General features: G+C 41.3%; 1 protein-coding gene across 2 annotated transcripts in view; it reads left to right on the top strand.

Annotated features, from left to right (window-relative positions):
* The first annotated feature begins 9,132 nt into the window (after positions 1–9,132).
* The window catches only part of LOC129714148 (alpha-actinin-1-like), a 76,740-nt gene continuing 62,879 nt past the window's right edge, over positions 9,133–22,993 (top strand). For both annotated transcript variants that reach the window (XM_055663642.1, XM_055663643.1), the window contains exon 1: positions 9,133–9,522. In XM_055663642.1, the coding sequence (XP_055519617.1) occupies positions 9,397–9,522 (126 nt within the window). In that variant the 5' untranslated portion in view covers positions 9,133–9,396. The remainder of the gene's footprint in view (positions 9,523–22,993) is intronic.

A 22,993-nucleotide genomic window follows, 5' to 3' on the forward strand; every position in this document is an offset into this window, starting at 1 on the left:
GACGCTTCTTCAGATTGATTCAGTGTGCTGAGTTACTCCAGCACTTAATACTAGGCGCCGATGCCACTGGTCTGTACCACATGCTCCTCCCCATGAGCTACCCGGCCCCCGGACATCAGCTCCGTCCATCAATCCACCACCAACGACAAGGGTTGTAAGCTAGGTCGCTGGGCTGTAAGCTACCCAACGGAATGTGAGGTGCTGTTCCTCCAGTTTGCATCTGGCCTCACTCTGGCAATGGAGGAGGCCCAGGACAGAATAGTCAGTGTGGGAATGAGAACGGGAGCTAAATTGGTTAGCAACGGGAAGATCCAGAAGGCCTTGGCAGACCGAGAGCAAGTATTCAGCAAAACGGTTGCAGAGTCTACGCTTGGTCTCTAACTACTGGAGGCTACATCGAGAATACTGGATACAGTTGATGTGGTTAGAGATGGTGTATGTGCGCCTCTGTCTCACCGAGGACTGCTGGGATCCCTGGATGGAGGCGAGTGAGGAGGTATAAGAACAGGTGTTTCTTTACTATGGTTATAGAGGAAGGTACCTGAGGACAATAGACAATAGGTGCAGGAGTAGGCCATTCGGCCCTTCGAGCCAGCACCGCCATTCAATGTGATCATGGCCAATCATCCCCAATCAGTACCCCGTTCCTGCCTTCTCCCCATATCCCCTGACACCGCTATTTTTAAGAGCCCTATCTAGCTCTCTCTTGAAAACATCCAGAGAACCGGCCTCCACCGCCCTCTGAGGCAGAGAATTCCACAGACACAGGGAGGGGGTGCTTTGGGTGGGAAGGGATGAATTAACTAAGGAGCTGCAGAGGGAGCGATCTCTGCAGAGGCGGAAAGGGGTGGAGATGGGAGGATGTGATGAGTGGAGGGAACACATTGGAGATGATGGAAATGTCAGAGTAAGATGTGTTGGATGCAGAGGCCGGTGGGGTGAAAGGCGAGGATCAGGGCAACTCTACCCATGTTCCGTCAGGGGGAGGGGGAGGGAGAACAGAACATCGGGACACAAGGAGATGAGGGCGACGGATCCATCTATGACAGAAAGGGAAACATCATGAGGACGTCTCAGATGTCCTACAATGGAAAATCTCATCTTGGGAGCAGAAGCGGTGGAGATGGAAGAATTGAGACAATAGTCACTCCCAGAACAATTCTCTGTCATTTTCCAAACTGATTGTTGTAGCGGAAATAGCGTCATCTCAGCTCACAGAAATCATGCCATGGGAAGTGCCCAGTCAAATTTACAGAGTATTGTGAAGTTGCTCAGGTTAACATTTTTGTTCACGTATTCCTGGGAAGATGCCACAAGATGTTCCGCCACATTAAAGATGCTGCTTAAACCAAAGTCTTTGACTTCGAGATGTGAACGCAAAATGTTTTCTTTCAACACTATGAGAGTGAGAATTAACTTTAACCCAGAGTGAAATGCGATATCATCCTTTTCTGGGTCACTTGACATGATAGGGCGGATGACCAAATAAGTTGTTCAAACATTACTCAAAAAGGTGATTCTTATAAAGCAGCTTAAAGGGGAAGAGAGAGGCAGAGAAAGTCAGGGAGGGAACTAAAGAGTTTAATGTCCAAACAACAGAAAACACAGTGTCAATGGTGGCGTACTTAAATTCAGGTATATAAAAAAGCCAGTTAGAATGATCTTGAGTTACAAGGCTGAAAAAAATTCTGAAAATAAACAGAAAATTAATAGACAATAGGTGCAGGAGTAGGCCATTCGGCCCTTCGAGCCAGCAGCGCCATTCAATGTGATCATGGCTGATCATCCCCAATCAGTACCCCGTCCTGCCTTCTCCCCATATCCGCTGACTCCGTTATTTTTAAGAGCCCTATCTAGCTCTCTCTTGAAAGCATCCAGAGAACCTGCCTCCATCGCCCTCTGAGGCAGAGAATTCCACAGACTCCCAACTCGCTGTGAGAAAAAGTGTTTCCTCGTCTTCGTTCTAAATGGCTTACTCCTTATTCTTAAACTGTGGCCCCTGGTTCTGTACTCCACCAACATCAGGAACATGTTTCCTGCCTCTAGCGTGTCCAAGCCCTTAACAATCTTCTATGTTTCAATGACACACCCTCTCATCCTTCTAAACTCCAGAGTGTACAAATCCAGCTGCTCCATTCTCTCAGCATATGACAATCCCGCCATCCTGGGAATTAACCTTGTAAACCTACGCTGCACTCCCTCAATAGCAATAATAATAAGGGTAAGAATTTTAAGATGGAGAAAAATGTGCTTAAGTGGGAATCAACGTACTGTACATCAGCAAGCATGGAGGTGATGACTGAGCAGAGCTTCGCATGAATTGGAAGACAGGGTAGAGGTTTGGATAGCCTAAGATTTATGGACATGGAACAAATGATACGAGCCACGTATGATGGAAAAATTGATGTGGGTTTTATCAGATGATGAGCGTGGCAATGTTGTAAAAGTGGAAATATGTACTCTTTGTGGAAATGTTATCTGAGCCTTATCTCAGTCTCACAAAACATCAAGGTCATGTCATGAACAGCTGGTTGAGACAGGGATCGGGATGGATTGGTCGGGAACAAACTTAAAGCTGATGATTAAATACAAAGGAGATACATCAAAACTGCAGATGCTGGAATCTTAAGCAAAACCCAAAGTGCTGGTAGAACTCAGTGGGTCGCGCAGGGTCTGTGGAGGGATTGAACAGGCGATATTTCACGTCAGGATCCTTCTTCAAACTCAGGAAAGGACCCGGCACGAAACATCACCTGTCCAATTCCTCTACAGATGCTACTTGAACTGCTGACTTCCACTCTGTGTTTTATTAAAGACAAAGGATTTATTTTCCCAATATTTACGTTGAACAGGATGTCTGGCATTAGGGGCTCAATTGCTGAGTATATTCTAGAGAGAAATCAATAGATGTTTACATATAATGGGAATCATTTATAGTACAGGACAGTGATACTGAGGTGAATAATCGGTCATGACACACTGAACAGTACAACAGGCACCAGTTGTCTGTTTTTATGCTCTTAGGTGCAGGGACAGGATAGAAGTCACTGCTAGTGATTCACTGCCTACACTCATCAATGTAATAATATTTGGGGGGAAGGGACAATAGATGAACATTTTACATAGTAGGTCGACAATGGTGGAGGAGTAATTCTGAAGCAAATAGACATATAATGCATTTTTCGCCGTGTTATATAAATAACAATACATGTTGCAAGATCAGATTCTTCACATAACTGCAACTTAGAAGCTAGAGAATCATGTTTCTTTTGCAGCTTGTTGCACTTCAAGCAAGCTAGCCCAAAGTGTGAAAAGTGTTCGGAGAAAGAAAACTAATAATTTCCTGTTTGCTCCTTTTTGACCTTAGAACTGCTCTCAATAATTAACCTTTAATGGGTCTCGGGTTGTGCTTATTTGAAATGCTTCTCTACAGGAAGCATCTCTGAGCAATTGTTTTAAAGAAAAAAGATTGGAGTTAGCACTATTTTGGTAGCTGAAGGTCACAGTTCCACTGTGAATATCACACAACTGCTGTAGTAGATGGAATGAGACACCAAATAACTGCTGATGCTTATTTAGGAGTTAGGACCATTTAATGTGGTGGGCAGTGGCTGATGCCAGACCTGATCTGGTGACATTCACTGACAAATACAAGAGTTGTTAAGGTCCAGTTTTGATTTAATTCAAATTTCTAATCATTATCCAATGGACATATGTTATTCTGATTGGGTGATGTGCAAGAACATAAAGGCATAAGTAAAGTGAGTAGGGTGGGTCATATACAATGCACTTTGGGAGATCGCATGTAAGGGCCTCCTGGTTCTTCAACCCACTTACTCACTAATTGGTGCCTCCCAAAACAAGCTACAGAACACCCAACCCATATCAAGTAAATGAGTTTGAAGAAGGTTCCCGACCCGAAACGTCACCCATTCCTTCTCGCTAGAGATGCTGCTTGTCCCGCTGAGTGACTCCAGCATTTTGTGTCTATCTTCAAGTAAATGATAAATGCTTGTGATCACCTATTATCCTGCTCCTCTTCTCTTCCAGCATTCTTTCCCCCTACAATCAGTCTGAAAAAGGGCCCCGACCCAAAATGTCATCTATCCAAGTTCTCCAGAACTGCTGCCTGACCCGCAGAATTATTCCAGCACTTTTGCATCTTCTTTTCCCATGTGAATGTAGGTCATAGTTTTCCCATGTTTATAGGTCATAGGTTTATTTTTGTTTATTTCCCATGTTTATTTCCCATGTTTATAGGTCATAGATCATAGAGTCATACAGCACAGAAACAGGCCCTTTGGCCCAACTCATTCATGCTGACCAGATGCCCCATCTAAGCTAGTCCCATTTGCCTGCACTTGGCCCATATCCCTCTAAATCTTTCCAATCCATGCACGTTTCCTAGCCACCAAACATCATGTGATCCCTGCAATACCATCAACCAGTAATTGCAATCCTATGCACATGCAATGCACAACTGTCCCAAGTAATAATCCTGCTGACAGACAGTATGTTAGGCTGTTCTAATAAAATCTTGTACAGAAAATCATTAAGGATTAATTGAGGTATTGTCCAATCCTATGCTGTGGAACCTGGCTACTGATTGATCGGAATCTTTAGTTATAATAAACATGGTGGCAGCGCAATGATCCTGCCAAGTATTTTTATAATGGATATTATATCAAGCAGTCACAGTAGTGAGATGAATATATAAACCAGGTTTTATAAGTAGACCATTACTAGAGTTAGTACTATAAAAGTATGTTTCTGTCTCTTTGCTATATACAATAGATTAAGATGTCCATGCATTTGGTTTAGATCCAAGCAACTCCATTTATAAAGAGTCATCGAGAAATTGTAAAGCAGCTAAGAAGAAAGACAGAGCAAAATTCTGGAAATATGTTGATTTATCCCCTCATTCCCTCATTATATCATAATTCTGACCTTTTAAAGTTTTAATTGACTTCACAAGTCATGATTCGGACCTGTCATGTTGACTCAATCAAGCCCTTGTTTTGCAGCAAACGCATTATTGGGAATTGAATCCTTTTTTTTGTGCTGGTTCTTTCAATAGCTCACGAGATCCTGCATAGTCCTCCCCTCCACTTGAAAATGAAAGTTCATTCCACTTCACTCCCCCATCTCATGTACTTTCAGTAAACGTCTTTAGGAAACAGCCATCCACAAAATTACGATTCAGAAGAATAAAATCAAATTTAAAAGGTTTTAAAGATGGAGCTTTACATTATGGGGAGATGGCAGGAACGGGGTACTGATTGGGGATGATCAGCCATGATCACATTGGATGGCGGTGCTGGCTCAAAGGGCCGAATGGTCTACTCCTATACCCATTGTCTATTGTCTATTGTTCAATGTAACTTTTAAAACAACCTCTTGAGTGGTGAATCATGGCTGTTCACCTGATGACCAATAAACCACCATTAAGTAACTACTCCTCCTTTCCAAGCATGAGTATATCAGTCAGCTGCTTAAGTCTGTCCTTTTGACATGCAATCAAATCTAAAAATGACTTGCATTACATTAGAGTTTTCACATTGCTTGGTGAAAATGCCAAAGCCAGTGAAATACTTGGAAGAGATTTCACCTCTCTCTATCCCCCACCTAAGTCGCACCAGCTTCTTGTTTTCACCCAACAAACAGCTAACAATGGGCTTTTTCCTTTATCATCATTACTTTTTTGCATATCTTTCATTCATTATTCCATATCTCTCTACATCATTGTCTCTATCTCTCATTTCTCATTCCCGTGACTTTCAGTCTGAAGAAGGGTTTCGGCCCAAAACGTTGCCTATTTCCTTCACTCCATAGATGCTGCTGCACCCGCTGAGTTTCTCCAGCATTTTTGTGCACCACCCATTCCTTCTATCCAGAAATGCTGCCTGTCCCTCTGAGTTACTCCAGTTTTTGTGTCTATCGTCGAAATACTTGGAAGTGCATTCGTTGATGCAATGTTAAAAATGAAACGTGTAATTTAAGCACTGCAAGCCCCCATAATCAGTGATGCAATAATGACCAAATAAATTGTCAACTAATTGTTAAATGAGGAATAATCAATAATAAGTACAGCAAAGGGAACATAGCTGCTATTCTTTGACAATGTGACTTGGGATATTTGGCAACATGGGAGAGCAGGAATTGTTCAGTTTAAAGCCAAGTCCAGAAGATAGACACAAAATGCTGGAGTAACTGAGTGGGATGGGCAGCATCTCCCATGGATAGCAACTCTGATAACACAGCACCCTCTCAATCGGCCCCCTAGCAGAAGTGTCCACGTCGCGGGGCTGGAAACTGGAAGTATCCTGAGCTAATTCTGCTACCACCAACATCTATTACGACAAGTGATAGCTTTCACTGATTGTCGTCAGAAGCTTGCGTCCTATTCAGAAAGGACAATGACAGCCAGGTCAACATTGTAACAAGACATGAAAAGAAGAATCCAGTGCCACACACATATGATAGCCCAGGATATTTTGCTCATTTGAGACACAGCCAACACAACTAAGAACATAAGAAAGAGTTGAAGTAGGCCATTTGGCTTCTCACACCTGTTCTAACATTTTACCTCAGTCTGATTTCCCATGATTCACTTAATGTTCAAAAACGTTAATCTTTGCTTATAGCAAAGCAAGCACAACAACGTCACTACCTTCTTGGAAGGCTAAGTAAATTAAGCATATCTCCAATGACTTACCAATTTCTACAAATGCACCAGAGAGTACCCTATGCATTTCGTTGTCTACCTGTACTGTACACTGACAATGACAATTAAATTGAATCTGAATCTGAATCTATCCAGATGGATCACAGCTTGTGAATGCAATTGGTCTGCAAAGAGTGCAATATATTGCATGGAGATGTGATCACAGCCCAGTCCATCACTAAAACCTCCCATCCCCCCCTCCTCCCCTCCATTGACACTTCATGCTGCCTTGGAAAAACAGTCGACCAAATCAAGAACCATTCACAGCTCCATTGCTCCTTCTTCTACCCTTCCATCAGGCAGAAGATATAAAAATTTGAAAGCATGTGCTACCAGATTCAAGAACAGCTTGTTCGCTGCAGTTATTAGACACTTGAATGGATATTTCATAATCTGAGGATGTATTCCCGATATCCCAAGCTACCTCAATGAGGCCCTTGCACTATTTTATATGCACCTTCTTTGTACCTGTATCACTATGTTCTGCACTATTTCCCACAAATCCATTCATCTGCTTTGACCCCTTGGCAATAAGAACATCGGGAAATAGGAGTGGGACTTTGGTCCCTCAAGGCTGACACACACCAGGCCTAATTTATCTTGAGTACCAGTTCCTCATAGCACCCCATTCCCTGATCTTTCAAAATCTATGTAAATATTCAAAATGATTGAGACTCCACAACCTTCTGGGATACAAAAGATTGTTTTGGAAGATTGTTCCCGATGTTAGGGAAGTCCAGGACAAGGGGTCACAGCTTAAGGATAAGGGGGAAATCCTTTAAAACTGAGATGAGAAGAACTTTTTTCACACAGAGAGTGGTGAATCTCTGGAACTCTCTGCCACAGAGGGTAGTTGAGGCCAGTTCATTGGCTATATTTAAGAGGGAGTTAGATGTGGCACTTGTGGCTAAGGAGATCAGGGGGTATGGAGAGAAGGCAGGTACGGGATACTAAGTTGGATGATCAGCCATGATCATATTGAATGGCGGTGCAGGCTCGAAGGGCCGAATGGCCTACTCCTGCACCTAATTTCTATGTTTCTATGTTTCTATAAAACTCCAAAGACATCCTTAAATTTTAAATAATGAAGTCATGAGCACTTTTGCTTGAGAGAGCAAGGTTCAAATCCTACTCATGGCACACATCCATTAAATCATCTATTATGGAACACATCTATTAAACCAAGGTTTTGACACCTTATTATTAAAATGTGGTACCCCAAATTCCTATTTATTCTTAGAAAATCCTGTGTCTTCATTTGTGAAATCAGGGCTATGTTCTTTGAACCTGAAGTTGCTACATTCAAGGCTGTGTGTTGTTTCAGTTTCACATTCAATGACGTGAAAAAATCCATTACAACGAACCAAGTCACATTCGCACAAAAAGAAACGATTTCTATTCTCCAAACTGATAGAAAGGGGGGAAAAAAACCTACTAACCTGAGGAGAACCGCTTAGGAACAGTTTTGGTCTCCAAATCTGAGCAAGGACATTATTGCCATAGAGGAAGTGCAGAGAAGGTTCGCCAGACTGATTCCTGGGACTCGGCTTGTACTCGCTAGAATTAGAAGATTGAGGGGGGATCTTATAGAAACTTACAAAATTCTTAAGGGGTTGGACAGGCTAGATGCAGGAAGATTGTTCCCGATGTTGGGGAAGTCCAGAACAATGGGTCACAGTTTAAGGATAAGGGGGAAATCCTTTAAGACCGAGATGAGAAAAACACTTTTCACACAGAGAGTGGTGAATCTGTGGAACTCTCTGCCACAGAGGGTAGTTGAGGCCAGTTCCTTGGCTATATTTAAGAGGGTTAGATGTGGCCCTGGTGGCTAAAGGGATCAGGGGGTATGGAGAGAAGGCAGGGATGGAATACTGAGTTGGATGATCAGCCATGATCATATTGAATGGCGGTGCAGGCTCGAAGGGCCGAATGGCCTCTACTCCTGCACCTATTTTCTATGTTCCTATGTTTTCATTTGTGAAATCAGGGCTGTTAGGTTCTTCAACCTGAAGTTGCCACATAAGGCTGTGTGTTGTTTCAGTTTCACATTCAATGACGTGAAATAATCCATTACAACGAAACAAGTCACATTCGCACAAAAAGAAACGATTTTTTTATTCTCCGAACTGCTAGAGATGGGGGGAGAACCTACTAACCTGAGGAGAACCGCTTTGGAACTACAACTCCCGACATCCTCCGGGCGAAGCGGAAGGCACGGCGCACGCGCAAAGGTTTCGGGGAGGCGGTCACGTGGGCCGGAGCTCCGCCGCGCGCTCTGAGCTCGCGCGCGGGAGCGTTTTCAAATTAAAACGGATTCCCACCCGTGCGCGCGTGGGTTGGATCTTTGCGCGCGCGCGCGCACGTGACGGCGCGGGCGCGAGCCGGGCGGAAGTGAAGAGGCACACAAGAAGCAGAGCGCGAGCGGACAGTCAGTCAGTGGCGGAGAATTGAGTGGCCGGGGGGTGGATTCCGCAGATATATATATATATATATAATATAATATAATAATAACTAAAGGGTGGAAGAAGCAAAAAAAGAGGGAGATCAAAACTAAGAATTTTTTTTTGTGAACCCGTGTCCGCTGCTGCTGTTGTTTAGTTTAGTTTTTTTTTTTTGTTTGACGGCCAGTCAGTCGTCAGACACCTGGAGCAGCTGCTGCTCTCGGCTCGGACATGGTGGACTATCACGAAACCAACTCGCAGATGCAGCAGGGCAACCATGGCGACTACATGCAGCCCGAGGACGACTGGGACCGCGATCTGCTGCTCGACCCGGCCTGGGAGCGGCAACAGCGGAAGGTAAGGCAAGGCAAGGCCGGGCCCAGGACGGGTGGGTGGTTGGTTGGTTGGTTGGTTCGATCGTGGGGGTGGGGTAGGGCCCACGGACGGGGCAAGGTTCTCCCCGTGTACAAAGGTGGGCCGAAGTAATGGCACCAACTCTACACACGCTGCTGGAAATGATTTTCTTTCTCCTCCTAATGGGAAAGCTCCCGAGTTGTCCAGTTGTAAACGTCATCAGCTTTTTTTTTTGCCGGAGAGTGCATTAAATTCCTGCAGCTCCATAAATTCTAGGTGTGTACAGAACATAAAGCCATACACGCAACTACTTACTGTAGCTGCGTGACACGCCTTTTAACCCGAAGATCAAGATATTCGTGCAGTAACTTGCGTTATACACCGCTCGTGGAAATGACGACTTGGATTTTACAAACTCGTCTTGAATTTTTGAAGAATTGTCTGAAGAAGGGTCTCGACCCGAAACGTCACTTTTTTCTTTTCTCCAGCGGTGCTGCCTGCCCCGCTGAGTTACTCCAACATTTTGTGTCTATCTTTTTGAATTTTTGATTGTGGTTTAGTTTACTGTGGATAACTGGAGAATTGTGAGGTTTGAGTTCGAGTACCAACTGATCTCATTTCAAAACAATATGCTGTCGGCAATACACAGGATGTTATTAATTTCAAATATATTTGAATCTTCTGCATTACTTATGCATTTTAATGTATTGCTGTTTTAGTGATTCAGCCATGAAAAATAGTCCAGAATTAACACAAGACAAACTGGAAGGGGTAGATATTATTGTGGAAAAACTTATAATGTATTTAGACACAAAAAAACTGGAGTAACTAACTCAGCGGATCAGACAGCATCTCCGGGGAAAAGGAATAGGTGACGTTTGGGGTCGAGACCCTTCAGACTGTTGTAATTTTGTATACATTGTCTACAGCAGAACTCCAATCGACCTTCAGTTTTTTTTGTGAGCACACTACCTTACTCTGGGACATATGCAATACCCATCTGAGATTCTTGGTTGGTTTGTAGCCTTCCTCAGCCCTAGAACATATACGCCAGTGGCAATGCTAATTTAGCGTAGTGGTGAGAGTACCATTGGAACTTTGGGTGATTTCAAATTATCATTTAAGCTATTAATGTAGTGCACACTTAATTCTGTCACTGGAAAGCATTCCATGGTAATGCATTTTTAATGCACATTTAAATTTGGATTCTGTAAAGTGACCAATCCTTGGGAAATCTCTATCTATAACTGTTTGGATTAAAATCCGACACTTCCATAATGGAGCCATTTTCATTGGTGGGAAATGCATTTTTTCGTACTAGCTGTCAAGAGTTCAGGATCATTGATTCCAGGCACATGAGTAGGAATCCCAATATGACAAAGTCCTATTCATTTCAGAAATAATTTAAATTTAAAATTTTGTTTAAGAAGTTAATTTCAGCAGCGGTAATTATAATAATCTGGTTCAGGTCGTACTTCCGAGAGACAAAAAAGATGGGCAATAATTGCCAGTGTATGAACTGAATTAATAAAGCAAAAGCTATTGTAACATTGTTTTATCAATCCACTGTTAGAGCTTCTTATGTTAGGACAGTTTGAAATCAAGAAGTTAGTATTTCGACCCTCTTTAAAAGTAAAGGTGGACAAATCCCCAGGGTCTTTTGGGATCTATCCCTGCGATTGAGGGAAGTAAGAGAGGAAATTGCAGTGCCCTTGAAGATCTTTATATTCTCTCTAGTCTCAGATGAGGTCCTGGTGGACTGGAGAGTCGGGTTTTTTTTTCTTCTTTGAAATCATGACTGTTTGGTGAGGGTAGGGCAGTGAATATTGGCTGCATGGATTTTAGTAAGATACTTGCTAATGTCCCTCATGGTAGGCTGATCCAGTAAATTGAGATACGTGGGATTCGCTGTGACCTAGATGTTTGGATTCATATCTGCTTTGCCCAGTGAAGACAGGGTTGTGGTGAAAGGGTGTTATTCTGGCTGAATGTCTGTGATCAGTGGTGTTCTGCAGGGATCTGCACTTGGACCTCTGTTTGTAATATCTATGCTTTTATCATGCATGTAGATGGGCTGGTTAGTAGGTTTACAGATGACAACAAAATTGATGGAGATGCAGGCAATGAGGGAAGGCTGTCGAAAGATACGGCAGGATATAGATCAGTTACATGTATCAAAAATGTTACATGTATCAAACCTAGACTGGAATTGCATCCCACTCCTCATCAGAACTGCCCCCACCATCGACTCCTTTAAGTCACGATTCAAAACCTATTTCTACTCCCTAACGTTTTGAGCCCTTCTGAAAACAGTTTATGTATGTATTGTTGGGTCTGTCTACCCTTGTATGTATCAAATTAGTACCTGCACTGATGTGAAGCACTTTGGTCAACGTGAGTTGTTTTTAAATGTGCTATACAAATACATTTATTATTATTATTATTATTATTTTGACAAATGGAGTTTAATCAGCAAATGTGAGATGTTGCACTTTTTTAGTTGAATGCAAGAGGAAAGGCCCATGACAGCATTAGAGTGCAGAGGGATCTTGGGGTCCAAGTGCATAGCTCCCTGAAAGTGGCAGCGCAAGATAAAGGTGACTGGTATGCTTGCTTTCATAAGTCAGGCCATTTAGTGTAAGAGTCAGGAAGTATAGTTGCAGCTTTGGTTAACTTTGGGTAAGCTGCATTATAGGAAGAATGTGGAGTCTTTGGAGAGGATGCGGAGGTACCAGAATGTTGCTGGGGTTAGAGAGTATTAGCTATAAAGGGAGATTAGGTGAACTTGGATTGTTTACTCTGGAAGTTTAGAGTTTCGGGGAAGACCTATATAAGTATATAAAATTAAGAAGCATGGTTGAAAATATCATAGAATATAGATCATAGCATTAAGTTGACAGGCAAAGTTTAAAGGAGGTGTGCAGGCAAGTCTTTACAGAGAGTGGCTGCCAGGAGCAGTGATGGAGGCAAATACAATACTGGTATTTAACAAAATCAGCACATGGATAGTGAGGGATGTGGATCATATGCAGGCAAAGGACATTAGTTTAACTTGACATGTTCAACACACATTGAGACAAAGTGCCTTTTCCTGTACTGTCTGGTCCTGTTTTTCTTTTAATGTGGTGGGGGGTGGGGGAGGGGGTCTTTTGGAGCAATAGTTGCAGTAAAATGGGTAGCCTGTCCGCATTTTACATTTAAAGTACCTACTGAACCTAATTGTGGATTGACTTTGTCCTGTACTGATTGATATTTACCAGCATGAATGGAATGTTGGGTTGGTGAATTATCTGTTCCACTTATTCCAAGATTTGCCTGAATTAAAAAAAAAAAAAGTGTACAAACTTAGAATCTTCTTTAAAGCATGATGACATTTTTAACATTCTCTATTTGGAATTCAGAGCTTTAATTGATCTGCTCAAAGTCTAATTTGATGTGAAAAGAAAGTCTGCACAAGTTGATTCAAATGCAGGGCTAGCAAAGTTTGGAATGACTGCTTGTATTCATTTTTTTTAAAACTAGTTTGAGGTTTAGTAATTATAATCTTTTGTAAATCCAAAGTGCACTCTTTTTAACCAGTAGAGCTACATTCCAAGGTTTAATGCATATCTTTAATCTAGAGTTTTCTGATATGGCCCTCTAGTTTGCAATTGAAAGTATAAACTCAATCTGCCTGTAATTTTTTTCCATCTTTGTAAATGGTGGCCTGCAAGGTCTACTCTGGTTGCAACAAGAATTATGCATTAACCTGTGGGAGACAAGATATTTCTGCAGTGTCAAAGTATGGAAATAGACATTTGGTGGTGTGAGAAATTAAACCAGTTCTGAAAAAAAAATATCCTGCCTTTTAAATAATATAATCGTTTCCTGCAGTTTATTTCCCAAACTTTACTTAGCCAATCTGGGGAGTTTTTTTTTTTAATAAGGTTTAAAATATTACCATTAATTTGTTTGACATGCTGTAAAAGCTTAGATGAATAACTAGTGCATGGTAAACTAAGCCTCTGCTCTATGCCACTCGAGTAATTTGAGAAGTCATTCAGGTAATGGTCGGCTTTAAATTTTAAATGAACTGTTATTGCAAATTTAATGCTCACAGCAAAAATGGCAGTTTTCTAATTTTGCATATTTTTTTCAGGAGGTTGCATGCAACCTTGTGTTAGTTACTGAGACTTGGTATGATCAAGCTTTCTAGAGCTACATAATATATTGAGTCTATATGCAATCTTGGAAGTACTAGAAGTCTTTGTTTGCATTTGGACACCACTGCTACTTATGCTACTAAAAATAGATTTCTACATTGGTAACTGAGAATTTACCTAGATTTGAGGCTGAGGTCTTGTGGTGAAAATCGGTTACTTCATCTGTTTTAGGTTAGTGAAGATTTAATTTGGAAGTTGGACAAGTGTCGTTTTTTTCCACCTTGTAAGTCAATAGAATACTTTTTAAAAACAACTTGAGCTCAAACATATATTTGTAGGTAGACAAAAGTGCTGGAGAAACTCAGCGGGCAAGGCAGCATCTATGGAACGAAGGAATAGGTGACGTTTCGGGTCGAGACCCTTCTTCAGACTGACGTGGGGGTGGAGGGGCAGGAAGAAGAAAGGAAGAGACTGAGACAGCGGGCTGTGGGAGAGCTGGGGATGGGAAGGATGGAGAAAGCAAGAACCACCTGAGATGTCAAAGTTCATACCGCTGGGGTGTAAGCTACCTAAGAGAAATATGAGGTGTTGCTCCTCCAATTTACGGTGGGACTCACTCTGGCCATGGAGGAGGCTCAGGACAGAAAGGTCAGATTAGAAATAGGAGGGGGAGTTGAAGTGCTGAGCCACGGGGAGATCGGGTTCGTTAATGCGAACTGTGCTGAGGTGTTGGGCGAAGCGATCGCCAAGCCCCCTCCATCCCCACCTCACTCTGAAGGGTCACGACCGGAAAGGTCACCTATTCCATCGTTCCATAGGTGCTGTCTCGCCCGCTGAGTTTCTCCAGCATTTTTGTCTACCTTCGATTTTTCCAGCATCTGCAGTTCTTTCTTAATCATTTATATTCGTAGTTAGCTAAAACACCAAGCAAAGCCATAACTCTTTCAAACTTTCTATGTAACTGGCTTCATTAATTGTGTCATTTGGTTCCTGTTTCAAATGCAATTGGAGCAACATTTTAGTCATAACTTTACATCCTGCAGCCTTGCATATTGTGGGTGATTTGTATTTGGACTCAAATTAGTGGTGATAGTGAATGTTTTTCCATAATAATTTAAAATGTCTATATGCAACTAACCAATGCATATCTACTCTTGCATTAGGGAAGGTTTTGAGGCTGAAGTGTAAAATCTAAAACTATTCTTTCCATATTTTGTGGTTTCTTATCATTTGCTTGTGCAGTCCACCACACTGATAAGGTGCAAAGTGGGATGGGTCCGTTATTTCTTATCAGCTAACACCCTTGTAAGTCTGGTGACCAGCAACTGATGTCTATATGCAACCAAAATTGCCGATTTACAATCATTTTGCAAGTCCACGTAGAAATTGCATGATTTGCAACATTCTAATCATATTTTCCTCTTGGTCATCAGTTTTGTGGAACTGTTAGCTGATATGAAAATTGTCTTTTTTTTAAATTTTATTCTATGATGGTCAGCAGAGCACAGAACTTGAAAGTTGAAGAGTCAGTTCATTTTGATGTTAGGTTGGAGGAGCGGCTTGACGGGGCATGTGACCAGAGCATGCTGAATTGTTGGAATCTCTAAAACTGGGAATCTTGGTTTGAATTGTGTAGGAGATGATTTCCATTTCTATGTTCGTGTAGATAATCCATGTTTTTGCAGCAGATATTAGGGTGGGGATTACTGCAGATTGGTAGGCAATTGGCATAGTGCTGGAATTCAAATCTAGATCTTCATTACTTTAACTTTAACATAAATGATAATTGATCCTTGGAAGTGGTGATAAATTTGTTTTCTTTTGTCTTGTCTTTTGGGTATTTCTGTTGTGATGCTGTGATCTCTGAAGTTCTTGCTGATTTTTCAGATAACATGTAGCTTTTTAAACTGAGAATCAGGCGAGGACACTTGCCTCGAGGGCAGGGTTTTGATTGAAAAGTTTGAATTATTTGTCCAATATATGCTGGATGTCTAAAGAAATCTGATCTTGATTCAGAATGAAACCCTTTGTTTTTGGGATTCAGCATTGAAAAGTCCAGGCAATGCAGTTATCAGCTAGTTACTGGAACCACTGAGCTTTTCCTTCTACCACTTGTTTCTTTAAGTCACGGGTATTTTGATGGACCTTGGTCTTGGATGCCTTGCATCTTTCTTCCTTGGGCCATGTAGTTTCCAAATCAAGAATGCTTTGCAGTTTGGTTAATTAACTTCTGAATTCCTTGGCCATTCTTATTAAATTAGTCCTCTTGTTTTCTGGTAGAAAGCCGATCAGATGCTAATGATAGATCTTCTAAAGCTCCAGATTCTTGAGTTTGATTGAATTGTTGACCCAGTCTTAGCTGTTTTACTTTGATTCTTGCAATTCAGTAAATTGCATTTGAGTAAAGAAAATTGGTTACTTTAACTTTTATAATTTGAGTTGTGTGAACTTTTCGGAATCCTGTTTACTTTAGAGTTTGAGTACTCTAGCCTCATTTGGCTTGAGTTAGTCAGGTATAAAGAATGATTTGGCAGTACACCTTGAGCTTTGGTTCAAAGGTCTTTTCTTGATCCTTTTCTGAAAGGATGAGAATGCTTGGCTGCCTATTTAATACTTTGGAACAAAATAATAAAATGTTTTCTAGTACAGTATAATTTTATACTTTTTTTAAAAGGCACTTGGTGGGGCACAAACTGAAGAATTGCATCATTTAGGTTGCAATCTTGTTAGATTGCTTAATTCCATGGAACTGATTACAGCAATGTCTAACCAGCCTGCTGTCTTTGTACCATTGTAATCTTTGTAGCCAGATTCCTATTGCCCAACCCTTGCCTCCCTTAAGTACCTCTTTTAGAAAGAACATTGCAGGCATGGGACAGTTGAGTTGGTAACACTGCATATGTTGGTTAACTGAGCGTGAGGGTTAACTGGCCTCTGAAAATTGCCCTTAACGTGGGCTAGAAAGTGGGAAAGTGTAGAACTAGTGTAAACAGGTGATTGGTGGTTGGCATGGACTTGGTGGGCCTGTTTCCATGCTGTATCTTTTAATCATTGAACAAAGATACTTCAGAATTAGGGGAGAATGAAAGCTGCAGTAATGAGCGATACAATTACAATACGGGCAGTCCGTATCTAGGATGAGCTGAAGTCACTGTAGAAATAGATGCAATTATGACTTCTAAAGGATATTGGGACAAATATATTAAAAGGAAGGGTTTAAAGGGTTATGGGCTAAAAGCAGGCAAATAGTACTAGACCAGTCTGGCAACTTAGTCGGAAATGACATTGTGCTGTACAGTATTGACTTGTCTTTAATGACATTAAGGTCCAAAACTGAAAGTTGCCCAATATGTTGAGATGCATGGAATTGTGGATTTTATACAGATGCGGATTGAGAACTGGTTAAGGGCCAGGAAAATATTTGAATAAACTAGGCCTGCATTAAGTAAAGTTTAGAATGAGGTGATCTCATTGGAACATGCAAAATTCCCACAGGGCTTGGCAAAGATATTTTGTGTGGGTGAATTGCCTTGAATCGAGTTGGTCTTGCAATAAGAGGTAAACATTTAGGGTAGAGATGAGCACATTTTTACTTGGATTGTGATTCCTTTGACTCTGGGGCTATGAATGATTGGTCATTAAGTTGCTTCAATGGGCATTCTGGAATATAGCTACATTAAGTGGAAGATAAGTTTTAACCTGATAAATGAGATCGGGAATGAAGGGCCTGATGGCATAGTCCTGCTCCTGTTCTTTTGTTATGGTCAGAGTTTACTCTTGATCCAGAGGGACTGGTTAAGAGCAACTTTGAAACTTGTGAAATTGGTCCACCTGTATATGGGGTTGCTGTGATGTTTTATTGTAGGTAATTCCATGGCTATATGTTCTGTCCACTCTGTGCTAAGGTGGGGAGTTGAAGACAGGTGGTGACGTTGTGGCCTAGGATGTTCAACAAGTATCTATCTATGCTAATCCTATTAACTGTTAACAAGCACCTGACCCATAGCATGCATTGGTGATTTGAGTTTAACTAGATATTTCATTACTGTGAGGATGCTCACAAGAGGATGTGAGGAAAAACAATGTTGTTTGATTGTGAGAAGTGCAGTTATTTCACCATATTGCAGCTTAAATTAGTCTACAGTACTTTGATGTTTCTGTGTGACAAGACAATGCAGTAAAGAAACATTTTGAATTCCTCAATGTAGAATTTGGCTTCACAAACTAGTGCTAAAACTGCGTGTGATTTTAAAAGAAACTTTCAAATATGCCTTCAGGAAATTTAGAATAAATGCTTTAATTTTTTTTGTGCCTGCATTTCTAGCATAGATTAAAACCAATACATTTGCAGATCTGATATAAATGCAGGATTATCAAAATTGTTTAAATTATTGTTTCCCAACACTTGCATGTTGGCCAAAGTATTTGTCCTAGTGATTAACAACTGAGATGTTAGCGTGAATCTCAATCTGGAATGGTCACAGTGGAAGTGGTTATGTTAGTGGGATTGAAGAGGTTTTTTAGATGGGTATATGAATATGGAGAGAGATGGATCATGTGCAGGCAGAAATTATTAGTTTAATTTGGACATGGGCTGAAGGGCCTGTATCTGTTCTGTATTCTGTGACATGATGGAATTTGTATTTTCTGAATTATTTAACCTGTTCTGGTCATGGATTTTGGGCAAGGATTACACAGGTGTGTTTTTTTTTTTTGCACAATCGGGCCTAGCAGTTTGTCGGCCAGATGATACTTAACCAAGACTTATGAATGAAACATGAGGAAGCAGGAATAGGTTCTTCCACATTTATGATTATCTGATGCGGCAGGAGTATCCCGGGAAGCAGCACGTGGCCCCATCCACCCACTGAACATCCGCAACGCCAACCACCGGAACGCGCCCTGGTAGGCCTTCCAGGGGACTGTGGAGAAGCCAGGTGGCGAGACCTCCCTGGGTCGGAGGAGCCTCGGCGGCGGTGGTGATGGGAGACTTGGTGACAACGGGAGCCTCAGCGGTGGCAGCTTGGGCCTCAATTGCAACGGGTGCCTCGGCGGTGGCAGGAGCCTCCAGTGGTGTTGGAATGTGAGGGGGGAGGGGTCGGGGAAAACAACGGGGTCCCGGCATGGGGGGGGGAGACTGGTGATTGAGTGTCTGTCTTGTTTTCATTGTTACACTAGTAGCTTTGACAAAACTTAGATGTTTTACAATCAACTCTTTTTTTTTTTTTTTTTGGTTCTTGGTTCAGCTCTGTTCCTTTTAACTTAAAATGGCATTTACATTTTGCCATAAAGGTCAAAGCGGAAAACTGCATCCATTAATGGTCTTAATTGTAACGGATAATCTTTACTCCTGTCTCCATTTTCTCTTTCCTGCCAAAATATCCTGCCTTTGGACTTGAGTGCACTGTTTGTTTGCTTTTGAGATTATTATCATGGCATTGTTAAACTACAGGGTTTATCAAGATTAAATTGATCTTTATTCAATTTAAGGATGTTGGTTCGTAATATTTGGTTTTTAAAATGGAAAGCCAGAATTAAGTTGTATATTCTCCCTTACACTTTTCCTGGCACTGTGCCAGATTGATGCCAAGACACTAGTTATTATACTATGTGCCAAGCAGAAAATAATGCAAGCTGAGGAATACATCTTTATTTCTGAGACAAATGAAATGCATCATAGTTGAAAGCTAAAATATACACAAGATATCTCTGCCAAGACGTTGAAATGTTCCCTGCTACTCCAGTGCGGCCTGTCACCTTTTGTATGTACAACATCTTCTGAATTACAGCCAGAGGCACAGAGGAGCTATTAACAGAATTTCCCACTAAATGCCTCAAATTTTTCTCCCTTAATAGGCCATGTTTGCTGCTTAGCAGTAGTTACTCTGTTAGCATACAGACTTTCTGCGATCTTTACCACAGGGTATAAAGATTTTTCTTTCAGGATAGGGGAGGGGATATATTTTTTCCCATTATTTGATTGACTAATTTATAAAACATAGTTTGGGTTTATAGTCTTGGGTATCATTGGAAATCAGTTAAATTCTTTGAAGAATCTTGCTCTGGCTTGTTCAAAGGTTATGCAGAGCTAAATGGTATGCAGTCCATTATTTATTTGTTCCACGCTGAGTTGACATGCCTGTTTAATTTTAATCAAGCATTGGACAGTTCTCATAAAATGACTAAAATATACTATTTTTTAAATTACTGACTAGAGCAGGTCAGGACGGAATTATGGTATGCATTGACTTTTGTTTCATGAAACTGCAATTTGTAGCTGATGCCTAAGCCATAATTGTTGCACCCTATGTGACTAGTTTGCGTCACATAGGGAGCAATGAAATTCCTTGTTCACCTGAAGCTCAATTGATAAACAGAATAATAATTAATCCATTGGGAGATGTGGTGCAATGCAATGTAAAGTAGTGAAAACAATTAAAGTACAATAATGGTTTAAATGAATAAAGCAGAGTTTACTTTAGCAACACTTCTAGGAAGAGGCCGTGAAAAAAAGATGTTTGATTCAAATATCTGACAGCGGTGGGGAAGAAACTGTTTTCAAGTCTAGACACCTGAGCTTTCAAGCTCCTCAATCATCTCCCGAAGGCAGAAAGAAAAAGGAATGGGTTAAAACTATTAACTGGCATGGCATCAACAGTCTCAACTTTTCCACTCCCTTTACCTACTCTAACCCCCCCCCCCCCGCTGAATGTACAGCCCTCTGCTCACTCTGCAGCAACCCCAACATTATTATCAAGATAAAGACAAAGACGTCTGAGGAAGGATTTCGGACCGAAACGTTGCCTATTTCCTTCGCTCCATAGATGCTGCATCACCTGCTGAGTTTCTCTGGTACTTTTGTCTACCTTCGACCACACTGAGGCAAAACGCTACCCCTCTGACACCTACTTACCCTTGGACCATGACCCCACAGATGAGCAGCAGGCCATAATCTCAGACCATTTCTGATGTTATCACTTCCGGCTGTCTGCCCTCGACAGCCTCCAACCTTAATAGTTTTAACGAAGAAAAGGGAATGGCCAAAATGCAGTCACCCAGTCACTTTGATGCAACACACTGTGAAGAATGATTGGATGGAAGGAAACAATGTGCTTGTGGTGGACTTGGCTGTGTTCATCATTCTCTGCAGGTTCAGTCGATCAAGAGCAGATGTCATACGAGGCTGTATCCCGTCAAAATTCTTAGTATAGCGCATCTGTAAGTGTTTTTCAGACATTCCTCATGGGCATGCCAAATCTTCTCGGATGCCTAAGAAAGTAAGTATGATAATGTACTTTCTTGATCACTGCATCAGTGTGAAGGGGCCAGGTTAGATTATTGGTGATATGGATAGTTGGGTATTTGAAGCAGTTGACCATCTCCGCAGCAACTTGGTTGAAGAGGATGTGATTGTGTTCACCCTCTCGGTTCCTTGGGTCAACAACCAATTATTTTGTCTTGCTGACATTGCAGGGTTAGGTTGTTCTGACATGTACAAAATTCAAAATCTCTTTCCTGTACTTTGACTCATTGTTGATCCATCTGATGGCAGCATTATCATTGGCAGACACAAAGATAATTTTAACACAGAAAATTGGATTAATTCGGAGGGTTGGGCAACCTCTGTGGAGAAAATGGATTGGAGCTGTTTCAGATTCTTTGGACTCCCTAGTGAAGGATGTTGACCTGTAATATTGGCTATCCATTCCTTTCACAATGCTACCTGACCTGAGTTACTCCAACATTTTATTTTGCGCAGGATTCCAACATCTGCAGTTCCATATATCTCTTAAGATTGAAGAAGGGTCTCGACCAGTATCGTCACCTATACCCTTGCTCCATAGATGCTGCCTCACCCGCTGTGTTTCTCCAGCATTTTTGTTTACCTTCTCTTAAGATTGAGCTGTTTTTGTACTTGGCCACACAATTAAAGTTGTACTGGGAGTTGAAGATGGAGCTGAGCACAACGCTGAGAGGCATTAGATTTGAGGGTCAGAATGGAGGAAATTTTATTATCTGATTCCAACTGATTGAAGTTTGTCAGTCAGAAAGTCCAGAGGCCAGTTGCAGATAGAAGTCCCAAGTCCTAAACTAAAGTTTAGGGTTGAACTGATTTAGTATTGTGTTGAAGGCTGAGCTTTTACCAATCAATAGCATCCTGAATTTGCAGGACTTGCAGTCCCGGAGTTGGCTCAGTGGAAGTCGTCATCGATGATGACTGGGCATCAGTTTGTGCCGTCTCAAGCTATTTGACGACCAAATATAATTCTTTGAGTGCCACCTTGGTTGGAATGTGGGCTGCTGTCAAGAAGGTAGTGATGAATTTCCACAATAGGCAAAAGGGATGGCATTTTATGAACAAGTATTCAAAGTCAAGGGAGCAGAGTTTGGAGTTTCTCAACAGCGTACTACAAGGCATTAACCAAAAAACAGATGGCATAATCATTCACCCTGCTTATATCCGTATAATCCATGATGACTGGAGAAAACTTAGGACATATGTAGCAAGGTCAGGGGTGAGCCATCTTTCAGCGAAATAAAGTACACAGCAGTCCCTGTTTTCCATTTGAAACGTGAGCCTTGCTCCAAATTCTTCAAGTCCAACAGACACATTCTCCAGTGATAACACTGAGGAACTGGCAGTGGTGGTAACAGGTACAGAGATTCTGGCAGGTGAATTCCAATGCAAAATATGTATTTCCAGTAATGTCTGAAGTTTGGCATGATCTTGTATGATATCTGTTCTCTAAATGGAAGTAATTCTACAGCCTAGAATTTTCCAACATTTTAATTGGGAGAATACTGCTTGCATGTTAACCAATCTGAATTGAGCATGTGGTAAATGTGAACATGTGAATTAAACTGGTATACCTTTATGACCATTAAGAATAACTAGTGACCTCTGCCAAGATTTTGTAAGAATAGAACATAGCAGTAGTAAATCTTGAGCAGTTTCAACAGAAGGGTGTACAATGATCATTGTGAATAGTAAATATAAAATGATACCATTCCAAATTCCAAATTGTGTATCCCAAGACTGCATTAAAAGCTACACAACTTCACAATGCGTCTAGAAAATGGACCAAGAATAAATCTACACATTAAAAATTTGAATGTTTTTCCCCACTTCAGAAAGCTGCTTGTTACAGACACCTGAGTAGAATTTCATGTTTGTTGGGTCCTTTAAGAAAAAGGACAAGGTGTAAACAAAGATGATTGTTCTAATTTTTTTTTTCTTTCCCCCTCCCATCTCCTTTGTATTTGTAATAGAGCTGTATTCTTAATTCCTGTTTCCAATGCACCTTTTTAAACTAATAATGGTGTAAGTTAGG

This window comes from Leucoraja erinacea, chromosome 38 (assembly GCF_028641065.1).
Source record: "Leucoraja erinacea ecotype New England chromosome 38, Leri_hhj_1, whole genome shotgun sequence".
Taxonomy (NCBI): domain Eukaryota; kingdom Metazoa; phylum Chordata; class Chondrichthyes; order Rajiformes; family Rajidae; genus Leucoraja; species Leucoraja erinaceus.